We start from the raw sequence: 23,768 nt of genomic DNA on the forward strand, positions 1-23,768 counted from the left end.
CTCAGTGCCCAGGTACTGGGTATTTTCTTTGCTTGGGCAGCCGTCCCTCAGTTAATAGCTAACTCCTACCTCCTTCATGTCTTTGCTCAGTTAGCATTTTTCCAGGGAGTCTTCTTCTCTTCAGGGCCCTGGAGCCCACCCTTCACCCTCCTCACATTATCTACTTTTTTTGCTTTGTTTTGGTGTTTGTTGTTTTTGAATATATTCTACAGTGTATTGTTTTACTATGTTATTTTTTGTCAGTTTTCTTTCCCAGCCAGAATAATGAGTTTTAAAGGGACAGTATCATTACCTGTTGTGTTTATTGATATATCCAAAGCACCCGAGAGTATCTGGAGCAGTGTTCAGCATTTAACAAGTGGTTATTAAAAATTTACCATTTATTTATCTTTATTTTTTTTCTGAGCTTATAATATAATATAATTACATAATTTCCTACCTCCTTTTTCTCGCTCCAAACCCTTTTATATACCCCTTCTTGTTATCTTTCAAAATCCTGGACTCTTTTTTCATTGTTGTTACACACACACACACACACACACACACACACACACACAGACAGTACAGCCTGCTCAGTCTATGTAACGTATAGTGTATAAAGCATATATTTTCATGCATGTGTTTTCAGGCCTGACTGTTTCATATTGGTTGACCAATTGGTTTGCTCATTCGTGGAGAAGGCTATCTCTCCTGCTCTCAGCATTCCTTAGTTGCCTGTAGTTCTTTGGGTAGGGCTGAGGCCTCATGAGCTTTCCCCAGCCCTGTTGGCATTTCTTTTTTTAAATGAATATGATGGTATTGTTTAGATCATGGTCTCCAGCACACCAAAGGCTGAAGCTGTGAATCATGCTTTTGGACTGCGAAGGCCACAGACACAGTTTTGAGCATTCCCAGGTGTACACTGGGTGCTTCTACTGCTAGACACTACCACGTTATTTGGACTTTGGGGGCCTCTCTGCCTCTTGCTTATTTTCCTTTTCTAAGGCTAAAATTTTCATTTTGCTATTTCCTATTTTGTTTTTGTCTATGATTGACCTGGTCCTAACTTATTTCCAGACATTCCTCCATATTCTTAAATTTCTTTCCTCAAGAGCCCTGATGCTTGCCACCATAACTGGACATGGCTCACATGAACAGAGTAATTGATAGTTAGTTTTTAATCCAAGCTAAGCAACCACTAAGCTATCTTCTGCATCAGCAATGGAGAAAACGGTGAGATTTTGGGAGACCGGTTTACTGATTTTAGAGGGCCCTCTCTGGCTCTAAAGCAATGCTCCTGTACCTACTATTAGAATTCTATGCAAAGCCCCAGTCCATCTTTTCTTATTATGGTAGGTGTTCCTCTAGTCCTGTTTATTTGCTTGTTTTGGCCTTCCCCCTTCTCCAATTTGCTACTTTACCAAGTGTTTAGTTGGCCTGGAAAAAAATAGCCTTCCTGCCAAGTGTTTTATCTTTGTTCTTGGAGCTGAAATTTCTCTTTTCATTTGTCAGTGTTATGTATTAGTACAAAATCCAGACCTGCAGCTGGAGAGATACTTCACAAACCAACACTCTGAAAAAAAATTTGCCTTATGCTAGAATAAATGTCACCCAAATATCAGATAATGTCGCCGGGACATGATTCAGAGTAACTATATTCAGTGGTTCCTAAATGTTATAATTATTTTTTTTTGTTTTATTTTTAATTATGTGTAGTGTTTGCTTGTGTGTGTGTGTATGTGCATGCGTGCGCGCATGTGTGTGCCCACACTTAATGTGATTGCAGGTGCCAGTGGAGGCCAGAAAATGACGATGAAGTCCCTGGAGCTGGAAGTACAGGCGGTTGTGAGCCACCAATGTGGACACTAGGAAATAGATTCAGGTCCTGTGTTGTTAAACGGCTGAGCCATCTCTCCAGCTCAAATGTAAAATGTTATGTATGACTCCTTTGAAAATAAAAGTTGAATTTGCTGGGATTCGGGGACCCAAGCAGTTCTGTTGCACCAAGATCAGAATATTGTGGTCTTCACTAAGTGCTACTGGAACTTGAGCCACACTCGGCCATCAAATGTCTTCATGAGATTCTACAATGCCCTGGCTTTTAACATAAGTTATTACTTCAAAATCATTTTTCTTTTTAAAACTTAGACTTGTTTTAAAAGACTTTTTTCTTTTTCCAGCCTCTTGTCATGCACACTTAATTATTGCTTCATAATGTCACTCTAGGGAGTGGCTTTCTCCCAGAGTTTTTGAGTATTCAAAGACGCAGCAATACAGGCCCAATAGTTCTACACCTGCGGAAAAAGACTCCAAACTTAGGTGCCTCTCCGATTCAGGGTAGAACCCAGGCCGACCTGGGGAAATTGGTAGCTGCTAGGTACCTGATTCCTGCCTAAACAGGCAAGTAACTTTGAGATAACTCAGACCGCTTTGCGCTCAGGCTGGGAGCGCATCGGCCCCGCCCCGGCCCCGCCTGCCCTGGTCGGCCGCCAGGTCTGCGCAAGGCTCCGGTCGCGGAGGTGGAGCCCGAAACCTCAGCCAATGGGCAGCAGCGTGCCGGGCCGGCCTTAGCACGGTTGCCTAGGCGACCAGCGAGCGGCCCCGCCCCGCCGGGCAAGGGCTTTGGCGCGCGGCGGATTGAGTGCCGCTGGAGAGAGAACCCCGGGTGTCTGCTGCCAGCGTCCGCGCGATGCCCAAGTGGAGCCTGCGGCGGAGGCCGGGCCGCACACTCGGACTCCTGCTGCTGCTGGTCTTGAGCTTCCTGGTGCTCCGCAGGTGAGAGAGAGCCCCGCCCAGCACCTGCCGGACTCCCCTGGCTCCAGCCCAACACCGCAGGTTCTTATTCTGCAACAAGTCCAAGGAAAGCGCGACTCTTATCTCTTCTTTTCTTAGAGCGCTTCGACAGCGCCAAGTCCCTTGAGCCTCCAGTCACTCTCACGCCGCCTCTGGGTAACACCAGGTAGACACTGCCCTGTCAGTCCCGAGGGGCCAGTGCGTCGAGTTTCCCGGTGCTCCACACTTGAACTGGCTTTCGCAGCCCTCTTCAGACGCCCCCGTCACTGCTTCATGTAGCCCACCCTGCTTTTCTTAAGAGTTCCCCACGTTTCCTCCCGAGCTGAGAGTCTCTATTCTGCAAAGCTAGTGTTCTTTTGATGCCCACGGTTAAGGTGCATTTCGAGTCCTAGGGACACAGCCCATGACGGGCCTGTCCCAGACTCTCTCAGTCCCGATTTATTTACACCACGCTGCAGTTTATAAGTGTCTCTTCACTTACTCCTTCGCTTTTGTAGTCCCCCTTTTGTAAACTGCTGCTGTGGCAGTCGGTGGTGCTCACTGAAAGAAAGGTTTACCCACTGCCCGTGAACAAGTTTCCTGTGATCCACTCCAGAAGTTTCCACAAAGCTATCTATTTATAGGAGTCTACAGCCCTGATGATCTTCCAGGTCGATGCCTGGCACTTTGCATATTCAAAATCTCTGTTGCTGAAAAGCTCCTCAGCAACATGGAATGTTTTGGCAGTAGACTTGAGGTGAAGGCCCAGCCCTGAGAACTGGTGGTTGCCTTCATCTTCAGTTTTGTCTTTGGTTCCTTTTTCATTCCCTTTCCTCACTTACCTGAATTTCTTCTGGAAAATATGGATTTTTTTTTCTTTTTTTTTTTAAGACCTGAGTGCTTTTTGCTGCACTTGGAAACTTTACACTGACTTTTTTTTTTTTTTTCAAGACTTACACATTTTTTGTTTCTGAAAGGATGTCACTGTATTGTTGGGGAGAATAAAATGGATCTTTTCTCGTTCTGGGGCCCAGGAAATTCATAAGGTTTTCTATTTCCTTAGTTGTTCTGCTTTCCTCATCTTATCTATTTTACCCGCCTTTTCTTTGAAGTTTGGTCGTGGCTTTTGTCAAATGCACAGCTTTCCCCAGGAGCTAGCCTGATGTAACTCCAGAGGAATCACTTGGGGCCACAGGAGCTCTTGAATGGAACAGGGAATCATGGAGCTGGGGCTCCAGAGAAGTATTGCTTGTTTTTGATTGGAAGTACACCTGTCCCTGCAGGTGACCCAGACAGGTGACTGTGAGGGCAATCCTGGCCAGGTAGCATTTTTTAATAGTCCCCAGGAAAATGCATGGGAAGGAGGCAGGGAGTTTGTCACCTGGCAGGACACTGATGAGCTGTCACGCAAGTGACTGGACTGTGAGGAAGCCAGCCTCACTGTCTCATAAGTGACTAACTGACTCCCCACCCAGGCAAGGTGGCCGCAGCAGGAATCAGGCTGGGGCTGAACCGGTCAGGAATAGTAGCAGAGAACCTATAGCTGTGACTCAAGCCCAGAAACAGGTTGAAATGCTAAGTTGCTTCATGACCCCTTCCTTTTCAGCAGGTAAGGAAGGCTCTGACCTAGGGTCAGGGCCATCTTTTGGGATCCTTTGAGCATACAAGTCTCTTTGGCATCCTTTTGACTGTATCATCTGCCTAGGTGCTTCCTGCCCAGTTCTTTCTGTCAAACTTGTGCTGGCCACCAGTGACTACTTTAATAGCCGTGGAGCAAAGGAAAACAAACAGGCTCTCTCTTCCTGGCTTACCCCATGTTTGACTCCGTCATTAACTGAGTGGGTGGCGGGGGCCTCTCCCAGCTGTTGTTGGGGAATGTTGGTGTGGCTACTGGGATATAGGTCACATGGAAACTGGCTCCTCTGCTTACAGTGCTCTGGAGCCCAGCTGTGAGGACGAGACCTTTTCCTGGATCTCAGCAGCAGGTATTTGGAGGTTGCTGGGGGTAGGGTATTTGGCTTAAAAAGATTGCTCCTTCCACCCCAGGCTTTTCCTTGGGGTTGATTCACAGTTTTATAGTTGTTTGATTATATTATATGTAAGAAATAGGAGGGGCTACGACACGACCCTGAAGGAAGATTTTATTCGATTTTTTTTTTGTTCCACACTATTTTATTAAAAGCTTTCTTTATATGTAGAAGTGTGACTGTTATACAATGAAGTGTACTTGATCAATCAACCAGCTTTGATATAGATATGGTGGGAAAGTACCACTACGATTGAAAGTAGTGGAAATAGCCATTTTCCTTCTCCCTGAGTTTTTTGTACCCCACTGTCACCCTTCCCTCCCACTTCTTCCTCTGTAGTACTCAGTAACCACTGGTGGGGTTTTGTGTGCCCCCATTTGTTATCTGAGGTGTGCACTCTCGTTTGGCTTGGTTTCTTTTCATTCATCTTAAGAGTGGTAGCGTGTATTATCAGTGTGGGCCATATCTTTGAGTTTGCTCTCTTACCTTTTTTTGTCCTTCCACTCTGAACATAAGCAAGTCTATTTGATATGATCTAAGCATGGTCTTTTTATGACCTTTTTCCTCAGTTCACTTCACTGAGCAGTAATTCAGCCAGCTCTGCATATCTTAGGCTTAGATTTTATCTGGCCAAAAGGCAGAGAGAGAGAGAGAGAGAGAGAGAGAGAGAGAGAGAGAGAATGAACTAGCTTTATGAGATTAGTCAGCCTCATGTTTCTAGAGGATGTGTTCACTTCTTCACTCAGCTCTTTGATACTCACTGTTCTGTACCACTAGTATCTAGATTTTAGGTCCTGGTGGTGTCTTTCCCTCAAACTATTCCTTGGTAAAAGTTGATGGTTACATTTTTTTTAAAATTTAAATTAATGTGCTTTCCAAAGGTAATGTGTGGACAAACAGTGTCTCTCTTCCTGAGGGCTTGTGAAGTCACTGATTTTACGAGCTTTATGTATTTTAGGACTCCAGTCTGTTTGAGGCCTGAGTCACTGGCCTTGGAGTGTCCAAACTCTTTGGGTGCTGTCCCTTTCATCTTTTAGTAGTAAAGTTTTTAGAATCTGGGAAGTGTCTTCGGGCAGGCCTCATACAGAGGGTGAAGCAAAGCAACCTGCAAGTGGCTCCCAGTGCGGGAGAGGTAAGGTATCTGAGTTACTCTGTGTTGGTAGGATGGCATCGGCATTGGGATTTTTATGGAACCGCAGTGTCGATTTCTGAAGGAGATCAACATTCTCTTTGAATGTTGACACTCTTAAAGGGAGCAAAGAACTGTGTAGCATTGGCATTAAATAAATCAGAAGGAAAGGAAGGGTTCTTCCCACCCCGGGTCAAGTAATTGCGATGAAAATCCATGCGATTAATCTTTGCTAAAATGACAGTTTGACCTTCCTAACTTGTCATCTCCAGAAGGGACAGTCCTTCTGGTGTGGGGATGTTTTCTATTCCACGTAGTCTCACAGTTTGCTTAAATCTATTGCTCTGAATATTAAAGCCCATGCTGAAAAAAAGAGTTCCCCCTGTGTGAGACTGTCCTTGGGATGAAAGGGCAGGGTTGGTTTTCAAGGCTGATGGTAAGGAAGCAAACACTTTCAGACTGCTGTTTGTTTTCCCGAGGGAGACTCAGCTGATATTCACAGCTCCTTTGGTGACATTCAGCACAATACTGGGTGTTTCCCGTTTCAAGAAAAAAAAAATGTTTTTAAGTGTTTAATTTATAGGTAGGCAATAAATGAACATTCAGAGTGTAATGGGAAAATTAGTGAAAAGAAACTCTTATATAGCTAGCTTGCCTTTCCTTCCTACCAGAGACAGTTAGTGATGAGAGGTTCTTTTAGGTGTATTGTATGCACACACAAGAAGAGAGCTGTATTGTTTTCCCACTGGTCCATTAGATACATAATTTATTTAAGCATTCTTCAGTTGATGGGCATTGATTGTTTTAAATCTTTTAGCTACTGAAGTAAACAGCTGCAATGAATATACAATGGGTGGATTTATATAAGTAGAATTGCTGACCATAACAGATATTAATTTTAAATCTTGGTAGATTCTTCCAAACCAGCATATTTCATTTCTCCTGGGTCATATAAAGGACATTTTGAGCTCAACTCCCTATGCTAAGAGAGAAAGTCCTTTTTTAGTTTGTATGGAGGACAGTATAGATTCCATCAAAATTATTGTGTCTATTATATACTTTTTATATAATCCCAAGAAATAGACTTTAAAATACTCAGCACAGCTGTACTGTTTCCTGTATGAGAAGTTTATTCTACCAGAATACCCCTATAGGCTTATTATTAAACACTAGGAATCTTTCTGAGCTATTTGAGTTCTCACTTCTCTCTAGGCTGAAATACATGAATTTATTATTTTTTTTATGGGGCTATCAGTGGATTTTTTTTTTTTTTTTTACAGTGAAAGTCCACTATCATTGAAGACCCATGTAGTTGTGGCTTTTGTCAGGGGGTGAATTTCTGAAAGGGACTTCACTTCTTGGTCTTTGGTGTGATAACACTTCTTCATGTTCATATTTTCTGTAGTATTTAGAAAATGTTGCCTTCTGAAACACGAAGCCATCTTAGGGCCAGGAAGACATATCTATAGCCTGGGAAGCAGTCTAGTTTCTTTTTGCAGGGAAAAAAAAAATAGAGACACCAGGGTTGCAGTAGTGCCTTGTATCTCTGTAGAAAGCACATACTGGCTGCCGGGTTTGAAATCCAGATCTTTGTGTGGTGTGTTTGATGACCCTTTTAGCAAAGGAAGAGTCCAAAGCATTGGGCTTCAACTAAGGGGCATGTATCCAATAAGCCGAGCCGTAGGGGAGCTGATGGGAGAAAATTTCTATGTGTGTATAATAAGGTCTTTGGGCATTTTGATGTACCTGCTATGTAAAATTGTCATCTCTGGCTTGGCCACTGGCATGAAGGAGGTAGTGGGCATGATGCCCTGAACTGCATCTTTGTTTCAGGAAGCCCGAGCAAGCTCACAGTGCCTTGGGAAATTGAGCCTGTAGGCTCTCATCTCAGACAAACTAGTACGTATATTACCAATGTAATTGACCCTTGGGATCAGCAAGTTCTGAGAATGGAAGGACTATCATTCTAGACTGCTTCGAGAGGTGCCCAGCCTACCACAGGGAGCATGTTACCTGGGCTTCGCCTCCGATCACCGAGTTCAGCTGCTCTTGGTGATGCCTATATTGCATCTACTCACAGGGATAAGGAACCATCTATGTCTGGTCAGACTGTGGCGAACAGATGCTTGAAGGAGGTGGCTGTGTTTCTAGTGAAGCTTCCTAGCCTCACTGAAAGCCTGGTATTGATCAGTGTTTGCAGGATTTACAGTGGACCTTCTGGCATGGCGAGAGGCATTCCAAAAACATCCTGATTTGCATGTGTCTTTCAAGGAGATTGTTCAAGGAGGTCACAGGATCTGGTCTCCTACCCCAGCATCCTGTTGACAGTTTTTTGACTTTGACAGTTGAATCCATTCATGGGCCTATTCAGAAGGAGGTGGCAACCTGTCACCTGCTCCCACCCAGCAGCATATTTATCGTGTGCAGGGACTGCCTGCTGGAGTCTGTCCTACACTCTCTGACCTCAGGATCCACCTCAGTGATCAGTGGCAAAGGATCAGGAGGCTTCAGCTTTCATCCTGCTTCTTCACAAGGTATAGCCTGATGAGAAGTCTTCACAAGGCTTACTTTATATTCTCTCCTTTTCACTGTAGCTTTTTTCTATGTCCATAGCCTTCCATAGCTACAGGGAATACTGTGTTTTCACTTGCTACTAGTAGGATGAGTTGCATAGGGGCTCATTAGGGTACACACACACACACACACACACACACACACACACACACACCTTTGTCCAGGACCCTTATGTAGAGTGTGATCATGACTACCCTTTCTTCTTAGTGCAGGAACAAAACATGACTCAGCAGAGTAGGCTGAAGGCAGCAGGACAGAGCCCTTCTGCCTAAATTGCTTCCCTAAAATAAAGCCAAGATATAAAAGCAACAGAAGTTGCTTCTAGAAGAAAGTGGTAATATAAGCTTCCAGCTTAAAGAAGGCATCATGAATGAACTACTTGTGAAGGAAGACAGCAAAACACACCCGGTTCCCCAGGGTTTGGTTAGCTCCTTGGTAACAAGTCTAACTTAGGCATAAAACCCTCTGACCTTTAAACACCAGCCAGTCAGAACCACACAGTTGGCATTTCCTATATTCTAATATTACTGAATTAATTACTCATGAAATTATGGGGTTATTCTGAATATGATGATCATTAGTGCTGATAATCATTATTAGTGCTAATAACTATTTGCAGGGAGTTTTGTACTCTGGTACATGAAGACCTCACTTGCGTCATCTCAGTTTTCTCACAGTGAATTCTCTGGGGAAACCCAACATCTACCATTCTTTTCTCACCGAAATTTTTTTTTTTTTCGGTGTTGATGTTTTGCTTAGTAGGCTACCAGAAAATTCCCAGAAAAAAAAAAATAGAATTTTCCAGGATTTGGAATTTGTTAACAGTTAGCTGTTTACTTCTTTGTTTATTTTATATTTCTGAAAGGCACTGAGATTTTTTTTTAATCTAGAAAACGATAGGACATAAAAAGACAAAGAAAGAGAAAAAGAAAGAGGAGTCAAAGATGACTCCAACATCTGGTCTTAAACAAGTGAAAGAATTTGTTGGTGGGGGAGAGAAAGGGAGATGTATGGGGGCGAGGGAGAGCACTCTTGATCTGCTTGCTATACATTGCAATAAAGATTTTAAGTCATTAATTGGCTCATGGGTGTTTGTAGTTCAAGAAAGTTAGGAATGAGCTGTATGTTTTCTTTGGTGTGTGTGTGTGTGTGTGTGAGAGAGAGAGAGAGAGAGAGAGAGAGAGAGAGAGAGAATGTGAATGAGAGACAGAGAACAGGCAGACAGAGAGAGAGTGAAAGAGTGTATATGTGTGTGAGTGAGAGACAGAGAAGACAGGCACACACACACATAGAGAGAGAGAGAGAACGAGATTAAAGGAGAAGGTACAGACTGGCATTTGTCTGTAACCTGGGGAATCTGGTTGAAGTGCAGGTTTTGGTTCAGTAGGTCTCAAATTCCTGCATTTCCAACAAGCTATCGATGGAAATACTCTGCTGTCTGTCGACAACACTCAGAGAAATCAGCCTGCATTGGTCACCAACAAGGGCACAGATAAATGTGTTTGCTATCGGCAAGGAATGAGAGACACAGAGCCTGCCTCCAGCCCTGTCCATATCTCTGTGCTTAGCAGAACAAGGAGTCCCTTGCACCTATAAACAGAAGTCTCTAGGTGCTCACCAAGGAAAGTAAGAAGTTAGGGTCAGTCAACTTCAGTCAATATTTAGAGCTGGTTCTTTTCAAGTTCTGTCCAGAGAACAAGGATTGCAACCCAATGGAGTGATCACTAAAATGTATTATAAATATCTTTGAAAATAGAGATTGTGTGTGTATGTATATGTTCATAGCCAGATTGCCACTGCTTCCTTTTTAAGACTTTAAAAGACTTAAGAAAAGAGTCTATCCTTCTAGTTATTACTCATAGTAGCCTGGCGAGTCTAGCAGGCATGTATTTGGATGTGGGGGAGGGGGGCCAGGAGGGAGGTTAGGTGAGCAGACAAGGGAAGCAGAGTGCACTTTTCAGCAGAAGGGTTCTCAGACCAAGGGAGATTGCATAAGTGGAAAACAGCCCAAACTGTCCAGAACTCATTGCCTAAGAAAGGATCCTGCTGAGAAGAATTACTTAAGAGCCCAGAGGGAACCTCAGGGCCTCATTGGAATAATCTAGAGCTCATCAGCCAGGATAGAGATCTCAGGGTTACCTGGCAACGGTCAGATATTAACTGTTCTCAGTAGTGTGAGCTACAGGTCTCTGCAGTAGCTATTTACCTGTGCCCCAAAACAGCCATCCATATTACGGAGGTGGATGTGGCGCTATGTCAGTAAAGTTATTTGTGAACACTGAAATGCAACTTTCATGCCATTCTTCTAATATATCTCCAAATATTAGACTTTTTATTCTTTTTCAACTATTTAGAAATGTGAAAACCACTTTTACCCTGCAGGCAGGCCTTGCACAGGCAGGTGGTAGGCTGGATTTGGCGCCTGGCTAGAGTAGATTACATGTTGACAAAGGGGGTTGGATTGGTGAGTTAGGATCTGTCTGTACAGATATTTCAGTGCAAAACTTTTGGCAGTGTTGTAAGATAGCCCAACACAAAGTTTAGCATCAAAAATATTTTCTACTGAAATGGGGGAATGGCAACCATGGGAATATTTCAGATTAATGTTATTAAATGCACCAAGACTATTCTTTGTGCCATACAAGTTCACTAACATGAGTTGCTTTCCAATAGTGATACTACTCCTTCATCACCCTCCAGACAGTATTTTATTTTTACCTGACCCCCTTAGTGGTCTTTCTGAGTGGTACTGACAGGCATCAGCCCCATTCCACAGAAGTAACTCAGAGCTGGAGTCATGAATTTAAGGTGAGAGTAACTACCAGGGGACTCACATCTGGGTCTTTTCCTTCCAAATGCTATTTTTGTTTTCATTCCCCCAAGAAGGTGATCAAATCCTCAGATGTCATTTGCTAGAAGATAAAGCTTCCCTTCGGAGAGAGAGAGAGAGAGAGAAAGGAGAGAGAAAGGAGAGAGAATGTCAAGGATTATTAAGTAGAAATGGAGTCCTATGTAGGTTTGGAAGCTGGAGGTATGAGAAGCCAAACGGAACAGATCAAAAGTGATTTTCATTATTCATGAATGGTCCCAGACAATCCAGAAGTAGGCAGTGATGCCCATGAACTGTCCACAGTCTTAGTAAACTTCCCATTCTGGGGCCACCAGGACCATAGCTGTTGGTACTCAGGTGACTGTTTTATGCAGAGGAGCCTACCTGATAACATGCCCTGTCATTTCAGGATCTATAATGACAAAGAGCTGCAACTAAAAAGTTGCTTTTACACCAGATATTCTTGTGCTTGTATTTTCTGTCTCCAATTTTCCTAAACCTGCTCTTGTTGACTTTTTCTCTTGACCTTCAAGAGTATAGATAAAGAGAAAGACTCCTAGTTGTGTAAGTCATAAGGAACAAGGGCTCCCCTTGGCTAGTCAACCACTTGTTGACACATCAACAAGAACGTTTTTGTGGACAGCAGCTGTCCCATAGCCTTCCTGGGCAGGACCCCCTGCCATGCTGTGTTAACTCTTGGTTAATGCTAGATTATCAGAAGAGAATCAAGAATTTCATATGTGGTCAGGGAATGAATGGCATTTAACCCAGATGCCTTTTTCTAGGTATCTGAATCCCAAAGTGGGCAGCTGTGACCATGAGGGGCCTCTGAGGTACTGTTTTAGTAGTTCCTGCTTTAATGTCTAGTCTGATGGCTTAGAACAACTGGCAATAATAGGAACCTATGAGCTGCAGCTGTTCCTGTGTCCATGACACTAGAGAGCAATTCCTCATGTAGCATGACCCTTCCTCATCCTCTCTCCTTTTAGCTCACGTGTCTTCATGTTGAACGTTGTGTCTGTCTTGTTCCTGGCTGCAGCATCAGTTTGCACTTCCCCTGCAGTGGGGCCCAATCCAGGAGGTAGTGCTGAAGAAAGTCACCTTCCAAGGTTTGGCTAAATGGGAAGGTGGGAGCTCTGCCTGGCCACCCTGGGAGCAGGTGAAAGAGAGAACAGAGGATTTGTGAAGGAGAGAAGGACACATTTTGTGTCTCTGTCCTGGTGCTCACCACTTTGGGAACTCCAAGACTGCATGAGGGCCTTTGCTTTTCCAGGTTGAACTTGAGCACTCTAATTCCCCTATGGCTCCAACATCAGCGTCTGGGACTTCGAACAAAAGGCCCAAACTTCATGCTGGAGGACTCCACCTTTCAGATATTTGGGGGATCCATACACTATTTCCGTGTGCCCAGGGAATACTGGAGGGACCGCCTGCTCAAAATGAAAGCCTGTGGCTTGAATACCCTTACCACGTAAGTTCATTCCTTTACCAAACTTGGCTACCAAATGGAGCCACTGGTATTTGCAGGAAGGTAAGTATTAGAGGAAGTCAGCCTAAGCTACTTGCTAAGGCTTGCAAGCTCTACAGACCTCCCTACAGATGAGGTAGCAGTCAGGACCAGGGAGAGAGAGAGAGAGAGAGAGAGAGAGAGAGAGAGAGAGAGAGAGAGGAGAGAGAGGAGACACAGAGATAGACAGAGAGAGGTGGAGAGACATAGAGAGACACAGTGAGAGACAGGGGGAGAGAGCGACAGAGAGAGACACACAGAGAGATACACAGAGAGTGCTGAGAGAGAGAGAGGAGTGTTGAGCATAGTTATGGGAGGTGACTTGTTTATTCATCTGCGCCTCGAATAAATGAACTTGGGTTTTTCACAGTTCTGCAGGCTAACCAGTCATGGTCAAGCTGCCTCTAAGTTTGGTTTCCCCTGGAGCCTCTGTGGCTTCTGGAGAACTGCCGTCTCCCTTGTGTCTTCAGATGACGTTTCCACTGTAGTTGTGCACTGTTAGTGTCTCTTCTTTTTTGTTGATGCCATAAGGACATGCTACCAACACTTTTCTTTCCTCGAGGAAGGTTGGCCGCGCAGCTCAGGGTGGCTTCAGACTCTCTGTCCTTGAGTAGAGTCTTGAATGCTGCGATTGCAGGTGTGTACCGCCTTGTCTAAATTGACCAGTAACTTCTGTTTCACAAACAACTTCCACTTCCCAAATTTATACGCTGGACGAGTGTGTTCCTCTTCAAGGGTAGTGGCCTGCCAGCAGTTCAGCATTTATTTTTGGAAAGATCTTTGGATGCTTGTGACTGTCACCCCTGCTTCTAGCCTGATGGCTGTTCCTTGGCAGGCACAAGGTAAAACGTAGACTGTGCAAGTTAATGAAAAGATAGGTTCAGGAGCTGGAGAAGGCGGCTTATCAGTTAAGAGCAACCAGAGTTGGGTTCCCACATTCATGTCAGCCTCACAACCTGCTTGTAACTCTCACAACCTGCTTGTAACTCCAGCTCCAGAGGCACCTTTGGTCTCTCATGCACATAGCCTTCCCCCCAACTTGTGAGACACATACACATAATTAAAATCGATTAAATTGAAAAAAAACAGGCTCAGTTATGAATATTCTTGATCTCTTCATGGATTTGTTTTCAAAATCACTAATGTATATTTGGTGCTGTCTCTATGAAATAAAAAGGACAAACAGGTTGAAATGCTTCATTATCAGGCAAAAGAGATACGATTATAAATCAGGTAAGTGGGCTACCTTGAGTGGTTTGTGAACTGGCTTTGAAGACGGTTATTAAAAAGACAGCCACAGGGCTGTTGAGAGTAATGTGGAAAACTTCTCAGAGGACTCCTAACGGTATTAAGAATGCTGCACTGTGTTTTAACTTGGGGTCATAGAGCCTGACCTTTTACCCCACATATCTCACACTTCCCCTAAGTTTATGTCCTCCTAAGGAGATGTGCTATTCTTCCTAGGGCTTGCCTTAAATTCTCTCTGGTCCCCATGTCTGCTCCCGAGCTATGAAGTTATTGAAAACTGTTTCTTCAGCCATCATAATGGGTGTTAGAAGTAAAAACGCCTATGTGGATGAACCAACTTACCTGTAATTATCTTGTCTCTTACAGCTATGTGCCATGGAACCTCCATGAGCCAGAAAGAGGCAAATTTGACTTCTCTGGGAACCTGGACCTGGAGTATGTGGTCTTAATGCTTCTGTACCTGTTTTGGGACTGGAAGTTAGTTGGGGTTGATGAAGAGCTCTCAGGATGTCGTGTCTTGGCTCTGCTTTGAGAAACTGAAGACTAGGTCTGGAGCCTTTTTTTTAGGCTGCTGAGAAAGGCTCTGAACTCAGGGCCTTTGTTCTCCCCAACCGTGACTTATTACCCAGGGGACTCAGCCTACAGGCTCCAACTCCCCTTTTCACTACAGTTCAGAGGACCAAGATCCTAGATTCCACCACGCTCTGTGTTGGGGTTCATACACCTGGGATAGAATTGGGGCTGCTTCTGGGTGAACAAGGATGTTGTCGGGTACAAAGGCCATGAACCTTGTCTGAAAACTCCCAGTGGGCCTGTGCAGATGGTCCTGAGGCAAGGAGCCAGTGCACACCCAGCTCCTGGGGTTCTGCACCCTATATTATGCAGAAATCCCCTCCCAAGCCCTCCTTATGCCATGTTCCCTGGTAGAGAGAAGAAGGTGCAGGGAGGAACAGGAAAGCTTTGATACCCAGAGTACCCGTGGTTCCTGCCGTATTGTAGCCTTTATTCTGGATCCCCAGGGCTGACTTATTTTTCTCCTCCCTAGGGCCTTTATCCAGCTGGCTGCAAAGATTGGGCTGTGGGTGATTCTGCGACCAGGGCCCTACATCTGTAGTGAGATTGACCTCGGGGGCTTGCCCAGGTGAGAGAGGGCAGTGCGGGTCTCCAGAGTAGCTAGAGGGGTCTGGATGCCCATTTATGTGGCTTAGAGGTGTTGGTTTAGTTTTGTCTCTAAGGTAGTTTTCATTCTGTGCAGAATTTCCTTGGAATAGGTGCCACTGACATTGGGCCATTGGCATAATGCTGCCAACTGCCCTTGTTGAGTACCCTTGGTCCTTCTTTGTGTCAGGTGGCAGCAGTGGGAGGGGTACCTTTCTGGAGGCCTTTTATCCTTCTGGACACAATGGAGAGGCACCCAGGCAAGTTATTTATCTGATCTGGCCCTTACTACAAATGAGACAAACCAAACCTGCCTTATCTGTTTCTTAGAAATATTGTTGGTGATTTATTAAAACCCCAAGCGTTGCTGTAGTGTAGAGGAGTTGGTGTTGCTGTTTTGTCCTCAGTTCTCCTGGGTCTGTTCTGGAAGTGGCATGGGGAATACTCCCCTCACAGCACAAGCACTATGCTCAGGCTTTATCTGCTCTGTTTCCAGCATGGCCTGCCTTTCCATAAGGGGCACAGCTTGTCTCCTATCCAGCAGCCAGTCAGTCTGATCTGGCACAGTGTCTCAGGCAGAGCTGTGGGCAGAGACAAGCTGCTTGCCCCTCTCTGCGGATTAGACACCTGTGCCACTGTCAGCATTTTCCTTGGGCTCAGCTGGAGCTGGGAATAGGAGGACAACAGGGTTTAACAGTCTCAAATTAGACGCAATGGGGACACTCCCTCTCAGATCTGCCCTCCCTTGCCATGGAGGGGACGCCTGCATATTCATGAGGTGTTCCCAGGAGGGTAGGGTGCAGTGAGAAACTAGACCTGTTTGATACATCGGTATATGCAGGTCAGGCTAAGGGAGACACTCCCTCTAGCTTTTCACTATCAACTGGCATTCCCTGATGTGTTTCTGTCTTCTTTTCAGAGTTTCTAAATTAGGGAAAGGGAGACTTGAGAGTCTCTTGTTAGAGAGTAAGTTTCTTAGGGCTTCATTTGTATGGGAAGCACCTTGACTTTAGCTTTGGAGCCAGCCTCTGAGTTTCTGCTGGAATCTGTGACCACAGCAGATCATGGGAATACTTCTGTCTTGCCCACCTGCTGCTGCCCTGGTGGCAGACTTCAGGGCCCAGGCTTACGAGTTTCTCTTAACATCTCACACCTCTGTCAGGTTCACTTTCTGGGGCATCCAGGAAGGTTGACCCTGGGCTTCTCGAGTCCCAGTGATTTGTAATCCTTTTGACATTGCCTGTCCTCATGTCTTGGGATAGGGTCTTATTGCATAGGCCAGCCAACTCACTGTTTAGCTCAGGCTGCTTTTCAGATTGTGATTCTCCTGCCTCAGCTGAGTGCTGGGATTCCAAAAGTGCTCTACTGTGCCTGCTTTGGTCTGTTAGTGTAAATACTTGAAAACCAGGACTTGCTCTTCTCATTCCAGTGGACAGTTGAGAGTGCCTGTAGCCATGAACTTGAACCCAAACTTCCCGAGGCATTCAACTTGCAGGCTGATGCTGTGGTGTGCTTGCCCCTGGACTGTGTGCATAGCTTCTTGACTTCCTCGCTAATTAGAGGTGGTGGGTGGAGATTAGCCTGGCCTGACTTAGACTCACTCTTGAGCTGTCTGAAAGCTGCTCCCCTCTCCCTGCTCACCAGCCTGCCCAAGGCAAACACACAGACTGTGATACTGATACTTCTCTCCCTTCCTTCTGTCTCCAAGCTGGCTCCTCCAGGACCCTGGTATGAAGCTGAGAACAACTTACCATGGCTTCACTAAAGCAGTGGACCTTTACTTTGACCACCTGATGTCCAGGGTGGTGCCACTCCAGGTAAAAGAAAAAAAGAAAAAAGGCTTTTGACCTTCTCCTGCTCATCTTCTAAATAGTAGTTAATCCTTGCTAAGCCCACAGACGAGGGTCCTGCAGTTCTCAACACAACATGGACACATTCTTTGCGACTGTGTGAGACCTGGGTTTAGAACCAAGGGACTGCAATACTTGTGTTTTCAAAGAGTGTAGTCTCACTGAAATGACTGGCTGAAATGACAGGCTGGCACAAGGTCACCCATTAATCTGTGCAGCCAAATTATAACCAAACACACAACTGGACTTGGGGACATAGGATGTGAAACATGCATCTGTCAAAGTCCCAGCAACACAGTGATCCAGTGCTACACAGAGCACAGAACACAGGTTAGGCCCAGGATAGGGTAGGAAAGTTTCTTGTAAGTACAAAGCTGTAATTGATTTCTTTGTAAACTACTGCGCTATGCCACCAAAAGGTGCTGTACAATTCACACTGACTTTTCAAAACAAAGATATTGAAATGAAACTTAGGGATAGAGAATGTTAATATCTTACATAACAATTACAAGCAATAACAAACAGGAATGGGATTATATATCCCAGTTGCTATGTAAAACCACAAATAATGATATTGGGAAATTAGTACAGCAATAAAAATTAGTGCATTGACCAAAAATATCACTCTTGGGTTAATGGTTTGAAACATTCATAGCAACGTAAGTCAAAATAGCAAAATCAAACATGTTATCATGGTTGGTTTGAAAACCAGATAACTAAGGAAAAACTCTTATATATGTATACCTCAGTATCACTTGAGTCATGTTTATATTTACAAACTATTGCCTATTGATAGAAAAAAAAATCCTCCTTGTAAATCAAATGTAACTGAGTGTCCCGCCTTTTTATTTACTAAACTAGGCATTAATGGATATGAAAGAAGTAGGAAGCGTGGAAGCTCTTAGCCTCGGTTTTCCCGGGGAGCATGGAGTTCCTGAGATGGTCTGGTACATCACGTGGTGGGAACAGCAGTGAGGGTTGTGCTGGGAATGCATTCTGAGACATGTGACTGGCACAGCCAAGTTTGTTCAGGGCTGTAGCACAGTTGTTTCACTTGTTTTTATTTTTTTTTATTGTGTAAAACATATGTAATTGTTATGTTTCAAGTATACAGTTAATCATTACTAAATATATAGTAATCTTCCTTATTAAAGTGGATATATTCCAAGACCCTTAATGGGTGCCTAAGACCACACATAGGCATAAACCTTACACATATTACATATTCCTATTCATAGACACATACTGAAGTTTGAAGGAATTCTGGCCAGCTCCAGTGTGGCGCTCTGGCAAGCCTTGCCATTTTCCTCAATTCCCTCTGCCTTGCTAAAAACCATTAGATTACATTTCTAACCCAAGGTCTCTTCCCTTATTTGGGCAATTTCTCCTCCTGAGGCTGACTACCATTGTCCAGCTATCAAAGCATTATGGTCCAGCAATCAAAAGCCTCCTTTGGCTAACCTAATTAACATGCTTAATTAAAATTAAACACATCATCCTAACATGGGATTTCCCATTTTACCTTTATAAACCATCATTTTCCTATGGAACATGTCTGTCTTCTCTCTATGCAGAGACAGTTCTTTGTTCCCCACCTCTGGACAAACACCTCCTACCCCTCTCCCTTGTCCCCTTTTCCCCATCTCCTTTGTTCCCTTCCCCTTCTCCTTCTTCCTCTGCCTCCTGTTTTTGTCTTTTATCCCTGCCCTATGTCCCTCTGGGGCAAATAAATTTCCTTTGTGTTGAGAACATGGTCTTGGGGTGTCTTGAGCTGACTTCAAGGTTCCCTACACAGATTACATGGATAAGATAGAGTAAGACATTAACAATAACAGCGTCATAAAAAGAACAGTTATAGCAATACACTGCAATAAAGTTGTCAGGATCGCTAATCTTAAACTGGGGCTGTTTTAAAGTACAGTCAGGGCTACTTATACCCAAGCAGTGCAGTCCTGCAATTCATCTGAAATCGAGGTAGCCACTAAGTGACTGACAGATTGTGTACAGCATGGACACCCTGGACAAAGAGATGATCTACAGTGAGGCCGAACATGATAGGATGATGCCAGCTTTCATCAGATTCCTCCTCCCTTTGAATTTATGCACAATTTAAAATTTATGATCTGTACATGGAATTTTCCAGTTCATATTTTCATACTGTCGTTTGCTATAGGCAGTTGAAACCTGCAGCACAAGCCCACTACTGTGTGATGGTTTCAGAACAGCAGTTAAGGGGAAACTATTTTATGATGGAGACAACTGCTGAGGGGGAGCTGTTGTATGATGGCTGAAAACAAGAGCTAAAGGGAACAACTGCATGACAGCTTAGACATAGGAAGGCTGGAAAAGTTCTGACAGCTAGAAATTCAACCAATCAGTCAGTCAATCAATTAACCCCATCCCAACCTTATCGCACTGTCTCCTCTGTCCTTTCTCTCCTACGTTGGATGGCTCACCTGTACTAGGTAAGCACTTTATCACTAAAGCACCTCTTTAGATCATGTTTTGTTTTGTTTTTTTTATAAAGATACTAACCACTCATGAAGGCTCCATCCTCATGATCTAATCACTTTTTAGAGGTTCTATCTCTTTCTCTCTTTTTTTCTGATTTTTCTAGACAGAGTTTCTCTGTGTAGCCCTGGCTGTCCTGGACTCTTTTTGTAGACCAGGCTGGCCTCAAACTCACAGAGATCCACCTGCCTCTGCCTTCCGAATGCCGTGTACCACCCTCCATGGTGGTTCTGTCTCTTAATAACATTTGAGATTATGGTTTCAACATGTGAATTTTGACATAATTCAAACATCTAACATTCTAGCTCAGGAAAAAGTGGAATCAGTGGAATGGGGAAGTGATCCAGACCGTCTACAGAACTGATACACAAAACTTCAGAAACACCTGACATCCCCTACGAGGCAAATGTGGGCTCCAGGAAAATGCAGGTATAATGCAAGATCAGGGATTCTATCAGCCACTAAAAATGAGAAAGATGAGGGCTACACGGAAGATATCTTCACATAATACAGGCATTTACAGAAAGCTCACGGCCAGCATTATCCTAAATAGAGAAAAACTCAGCATTTTTACTAAAATCAGGGAGGAGACAAGGATGTACATACAACCTCTACATACCTCTACATACAACCTCAACATAGCACTTGAATTCTTAGCTAGAGCAATAAGAAAGACAACTGAAGGAAATCAAGGTGATAGAAATAGGAAAAGAAGAAGTCAAAGTATTCATATTTGCAGACAATATGATTATATATTGCAGAGAGAGAGAGGAGGCAGTTTTACCAGGACAGTAATAGAGAGACAGGTTGCAGAGAGAGAACTTGGGTGAAAACAAAATGAGCCAGAGAATGAGAAGGAGCCAGAACACTAGAAAAGATTGCTGGAGTTAGTTTGAAGCCAAGTGGAGTACTTTAGGGGTCAAGAGAAGCCAGACTGAATCAGGCAACTGGGAAAGTAGTTTTAGCCACAACAGCTGAATTGAACTAGCCAGCTTTGAGCTCAGAAAGAACAAAGGTGAGCTTCTTAAGTAGTAAATCTCAGAGGCTGAAACATTCTAGGCCTAGGTTAGATTGTACGGAGGCTAGAAGCTTCCATGACTAGTTCTAGATTAGCAGACAGAGGCAATAAACCTCCAGGGCAGCAATTACTTCAGGAGAATAAAAGATACTTTTACGGTATATGTAAAAGACACTAAGAACTCCATCTGGAAACTTGTACAGCTGATAAACAATGGATACAAAATTAATACAAAAATCAGTAACTCTATATAAACATACTGAGAAAGACATTAGAGAAATAGTAACTTTCACAATAAACTCAAGACTTGTGCACTAGAAACTTTAAGACATTGGAGGAGATATCAGAAGATGGAAAATCTCTCATGCTCATGGATCAATAGAATTAACATAGTAAAAATGACCATCTTACTGAAAGCAATGTACAGATTCAATGCAATTTCCATCAAAATTCCAACACAATTCTTTACTGAAAAAAAAAAACCCTTAAATTTATGTAGAAACATAAAAACCCCAGGATAGCTAAAATAATCCTGAATAATAAAAGAAATGTTGGAGGTATCACCATCCCAGATTTCAAGTTGTATTGCAGAGATTTACTAATAAAAATAGCATGATGTTGGCATAAAAACAGATACATTGATCAATGGAATAGAATTAGAGACTCAGACATAACTCTGCACACCTATGGCAAAGAACCCGAAAATACACCCTCGGGAAAAGACAGCATCTTCAACAATGGTGCTGGTTAATTTGGATGGATAGAGATAGAAGAAAGAAAATAGATTCATATCTATCACTCTACACAAAACTCAACTCTAAATAGATCAGAGACTTCAGTGTAAAACCTGATACCCTGAATCTGATATAAAAGAATGTAAAGAATTCACTTGAACTCACTGGCACAGGAAAAGACTTTCTTAGTGGGACCCAAGAGCACTGGGGTCCTTAAAAGACCAGCAATCAATAAATGGAACCTCACAGAGGTAAGCAGCTTCTGTATGGCAAAGGGCACTATCATTGGACCAAAGTGACAGCCTATTGCAAGGGGAAAATGTCTGTATAAATTACATCTGACCGAGGTGGTGGATGACTCCATGCACAAGAGTATATATGACCTCAGAAACTGTGGCGGCATGCCCAAGACCCCCACAAGTTCAAGCCAGACAAAATTCTAGCATGGAGAAGGGGAAGTGGACACAGAGTTCACCTTTAACCAAGAAGCTGCTTGCAATTGCCAGGAGAAGGAAAAGCTATTTTCTCCAATGGAGAGACACTGTGTATATCAGTCACACTCCAGGGCAGGCACCATGCTTAAGAGTAGTTGGACAACATAAAGTGGACTGTATGTTTTTGTCCTTTTTGTTTGTTTGCTTTACTTTGATTTTTTTATCTTTGTTTTGGTTTTCTTTTTATCAAGTGAGAGAGAAAGAATATAGAGTTGGGTAGGTAGGGAGGTGGAGAAGAACTAGGAGGAGTTGGAAGAGGGGAAAGAGTATGATTAAAATTTATTGTGTGAAGAAAAGTTTAAAAGCCAACGTATTAAAAAAAGATTTCAGTAGACAATGTTGTCATGCCAGTATCCCATTGCTTTGATAACTGGCTTTGTAGTAAGTTTTGAAGTCAGAAGCATGAGGTCTCTTCTTATTAGCTTTTTACATTGTTTGACTCTTAGGTTCGTTTGGAGTTCAGATGAATTGTCTTTTTTATTTCAGCAACAACTCTGGGGTTGTAATAGGGATTGCATGGCCTCTGTAAATCACTGGACAGCACTGACCAGCCCTTAACATTGGTGACTCTTCCAACACGTGGACCCAGAATTTCTTTCTTTATTGGTATCTTCTTTACTTTTTTAAAAAATATCAATTTGTAGTATTTCATTTTCTTGGTTGAATTTATTCTTTCTTTATTCTTTTTCATGCTGTTTGGAATTGCTCATTGGTTGTGTATAGAAATAGAACTGACTTCATTTTTGTTGATTTTGTGTCATGTCAGCTCGCTGAGTTGGTTCATAAACTGTAACAGACTGTTGTGTGTCTGTGAAGTTGTAGATGATTTTCTACATTCAGATCATGTTGTACAAGTAGCAATGTCTTAATGTTTAACATTTGTGCAACCTTGCTTTCTTTTGACTAATCTTTAGCTAGGGTTGGGCCTATGTTGAACAGAATCAGTGAAGGAGTCCTTGTCTTGGTCTGCATCTAAAGGAAAAGTTTCTGGTCTTTCACTGCTGAGTGTGGTGTTGGCCATGGACCTCTCATATGTGGCTTTGTTATGTTCCTAGTTTGTTGAATGTTTTATTTTATTGAATTCTGTCTAGTGTTTTTTTTTTCTGTACAAAATGGAAATTGTGTGAAATTTTCCTTATTTTCAGAATGAGTTTACATTGGTTTTTGTATATAGACTCCCCCTTACATTGCATAATTTAATCCCATTCTTGTTGTATAATCTTTTAGAATCAAGGATTAGTTTGTATTGTTTCTTAATTGTTTTTGGACAGTGTCTCACTTTGTAGCCCTGGCTCACCTGGAACTCACTGTATAGACCAGGCCTTAGACTCACAGAGATCTGCTTGCCTTTACCCTCGGGGTGCTGGTGACTAGGTTTTTTTGTTTGTTTAGTTATAATGTTCTCTAGCTTGGTAGTACTGGCCTCATGGAATAACATAGGGAGTGTTTTGACCTTCAGTTAGTGTTAATTCTTCTGTCAGTATTTAATAGAGACAGTGAGTATAATCTTAATACTAGGGAGACAGAAACAGGGAGATTGAGAGTTCAAGGACATCCTGGGCTACAGAGTAAATTTAAAGTCAGTTTAGACTATATCTAGGTCCGGGGTAGTCTGTACTATACAGTCAGAACTTGTTAAAAAAAGAAACTAAAAGAAAAGCCAAAATAAAATTCATCAGTGAAGCCTGTGGTCCTGGTCTTTTTTGATTGGGAGGTTCTTGTTTACTGAATCCAAACTTCTTACCAGTACAGCTGTGTTTACATCTTCTTTTTCTTTGTGATTTACTATATTTCCAGGAATTAATATATTTCATCGAGGTCATGAAATTTGTGTAGAGCCTTTACATTTATCTTTAAAAAATAGTATTTTTATTTATCCTTTGATCATTTCATACATACATACATACATACATACATACATACATACATACATACAT

The 23,768-nt window shown here is 43.1% G+C and overlaps 1 protein-coding gene across 1 annotated transcript in view; it reads left to right on the top strand.

The window, feature by feature from the left end:
* Positions 1–2,639: 2,639 nt before the first annotated feature.
* The window catches only part of LOC129672093 (beta-galactosidase-1-like protein 2), a 43,035-nt gene continuing 21,906 nt past the window's right edge, over positions 2,640–23,768 (top strand). Inside the window, exons 1-5 of the mRNA XM_055601344.1 lie at positions 2,640–2,754; positions 12,585–12,782; positions 14,433–14,501; positions 15,112–15,207; positions 16,933–17,041. Of these exons, the coding sequence (XP_055457319.1) occupies positions 2,669–2,754; positions 12,585–12,782; positions 14,433–14,501; positions 15,112–15,207; positions 16,933–17,041 (558 nt within the window). The 5' untranslated portion in view covers positions 2,640–2,668. The remainder of the gene's footprint in view (positions 2,755–12,584; positions 12,783–14,432; positions 14,502–15,111; positions 15,208–16,932; positions 17,042–23,768) is intronic.

This window comes from Psammomys obesus, unplaced genomic scaffold (assembly GCF_907164565.1).
Source record: "Psammomys obesus unplaced genomic scaffold, mPsaObe1.curated_primary_1811, whole genome shotgun sequence".
Lineage (NCBI taxonomy): Eukaryota > Metazoa > Chordata > Mammalia > Rodentia > Muridae > Psammomys > Psammomys obesus.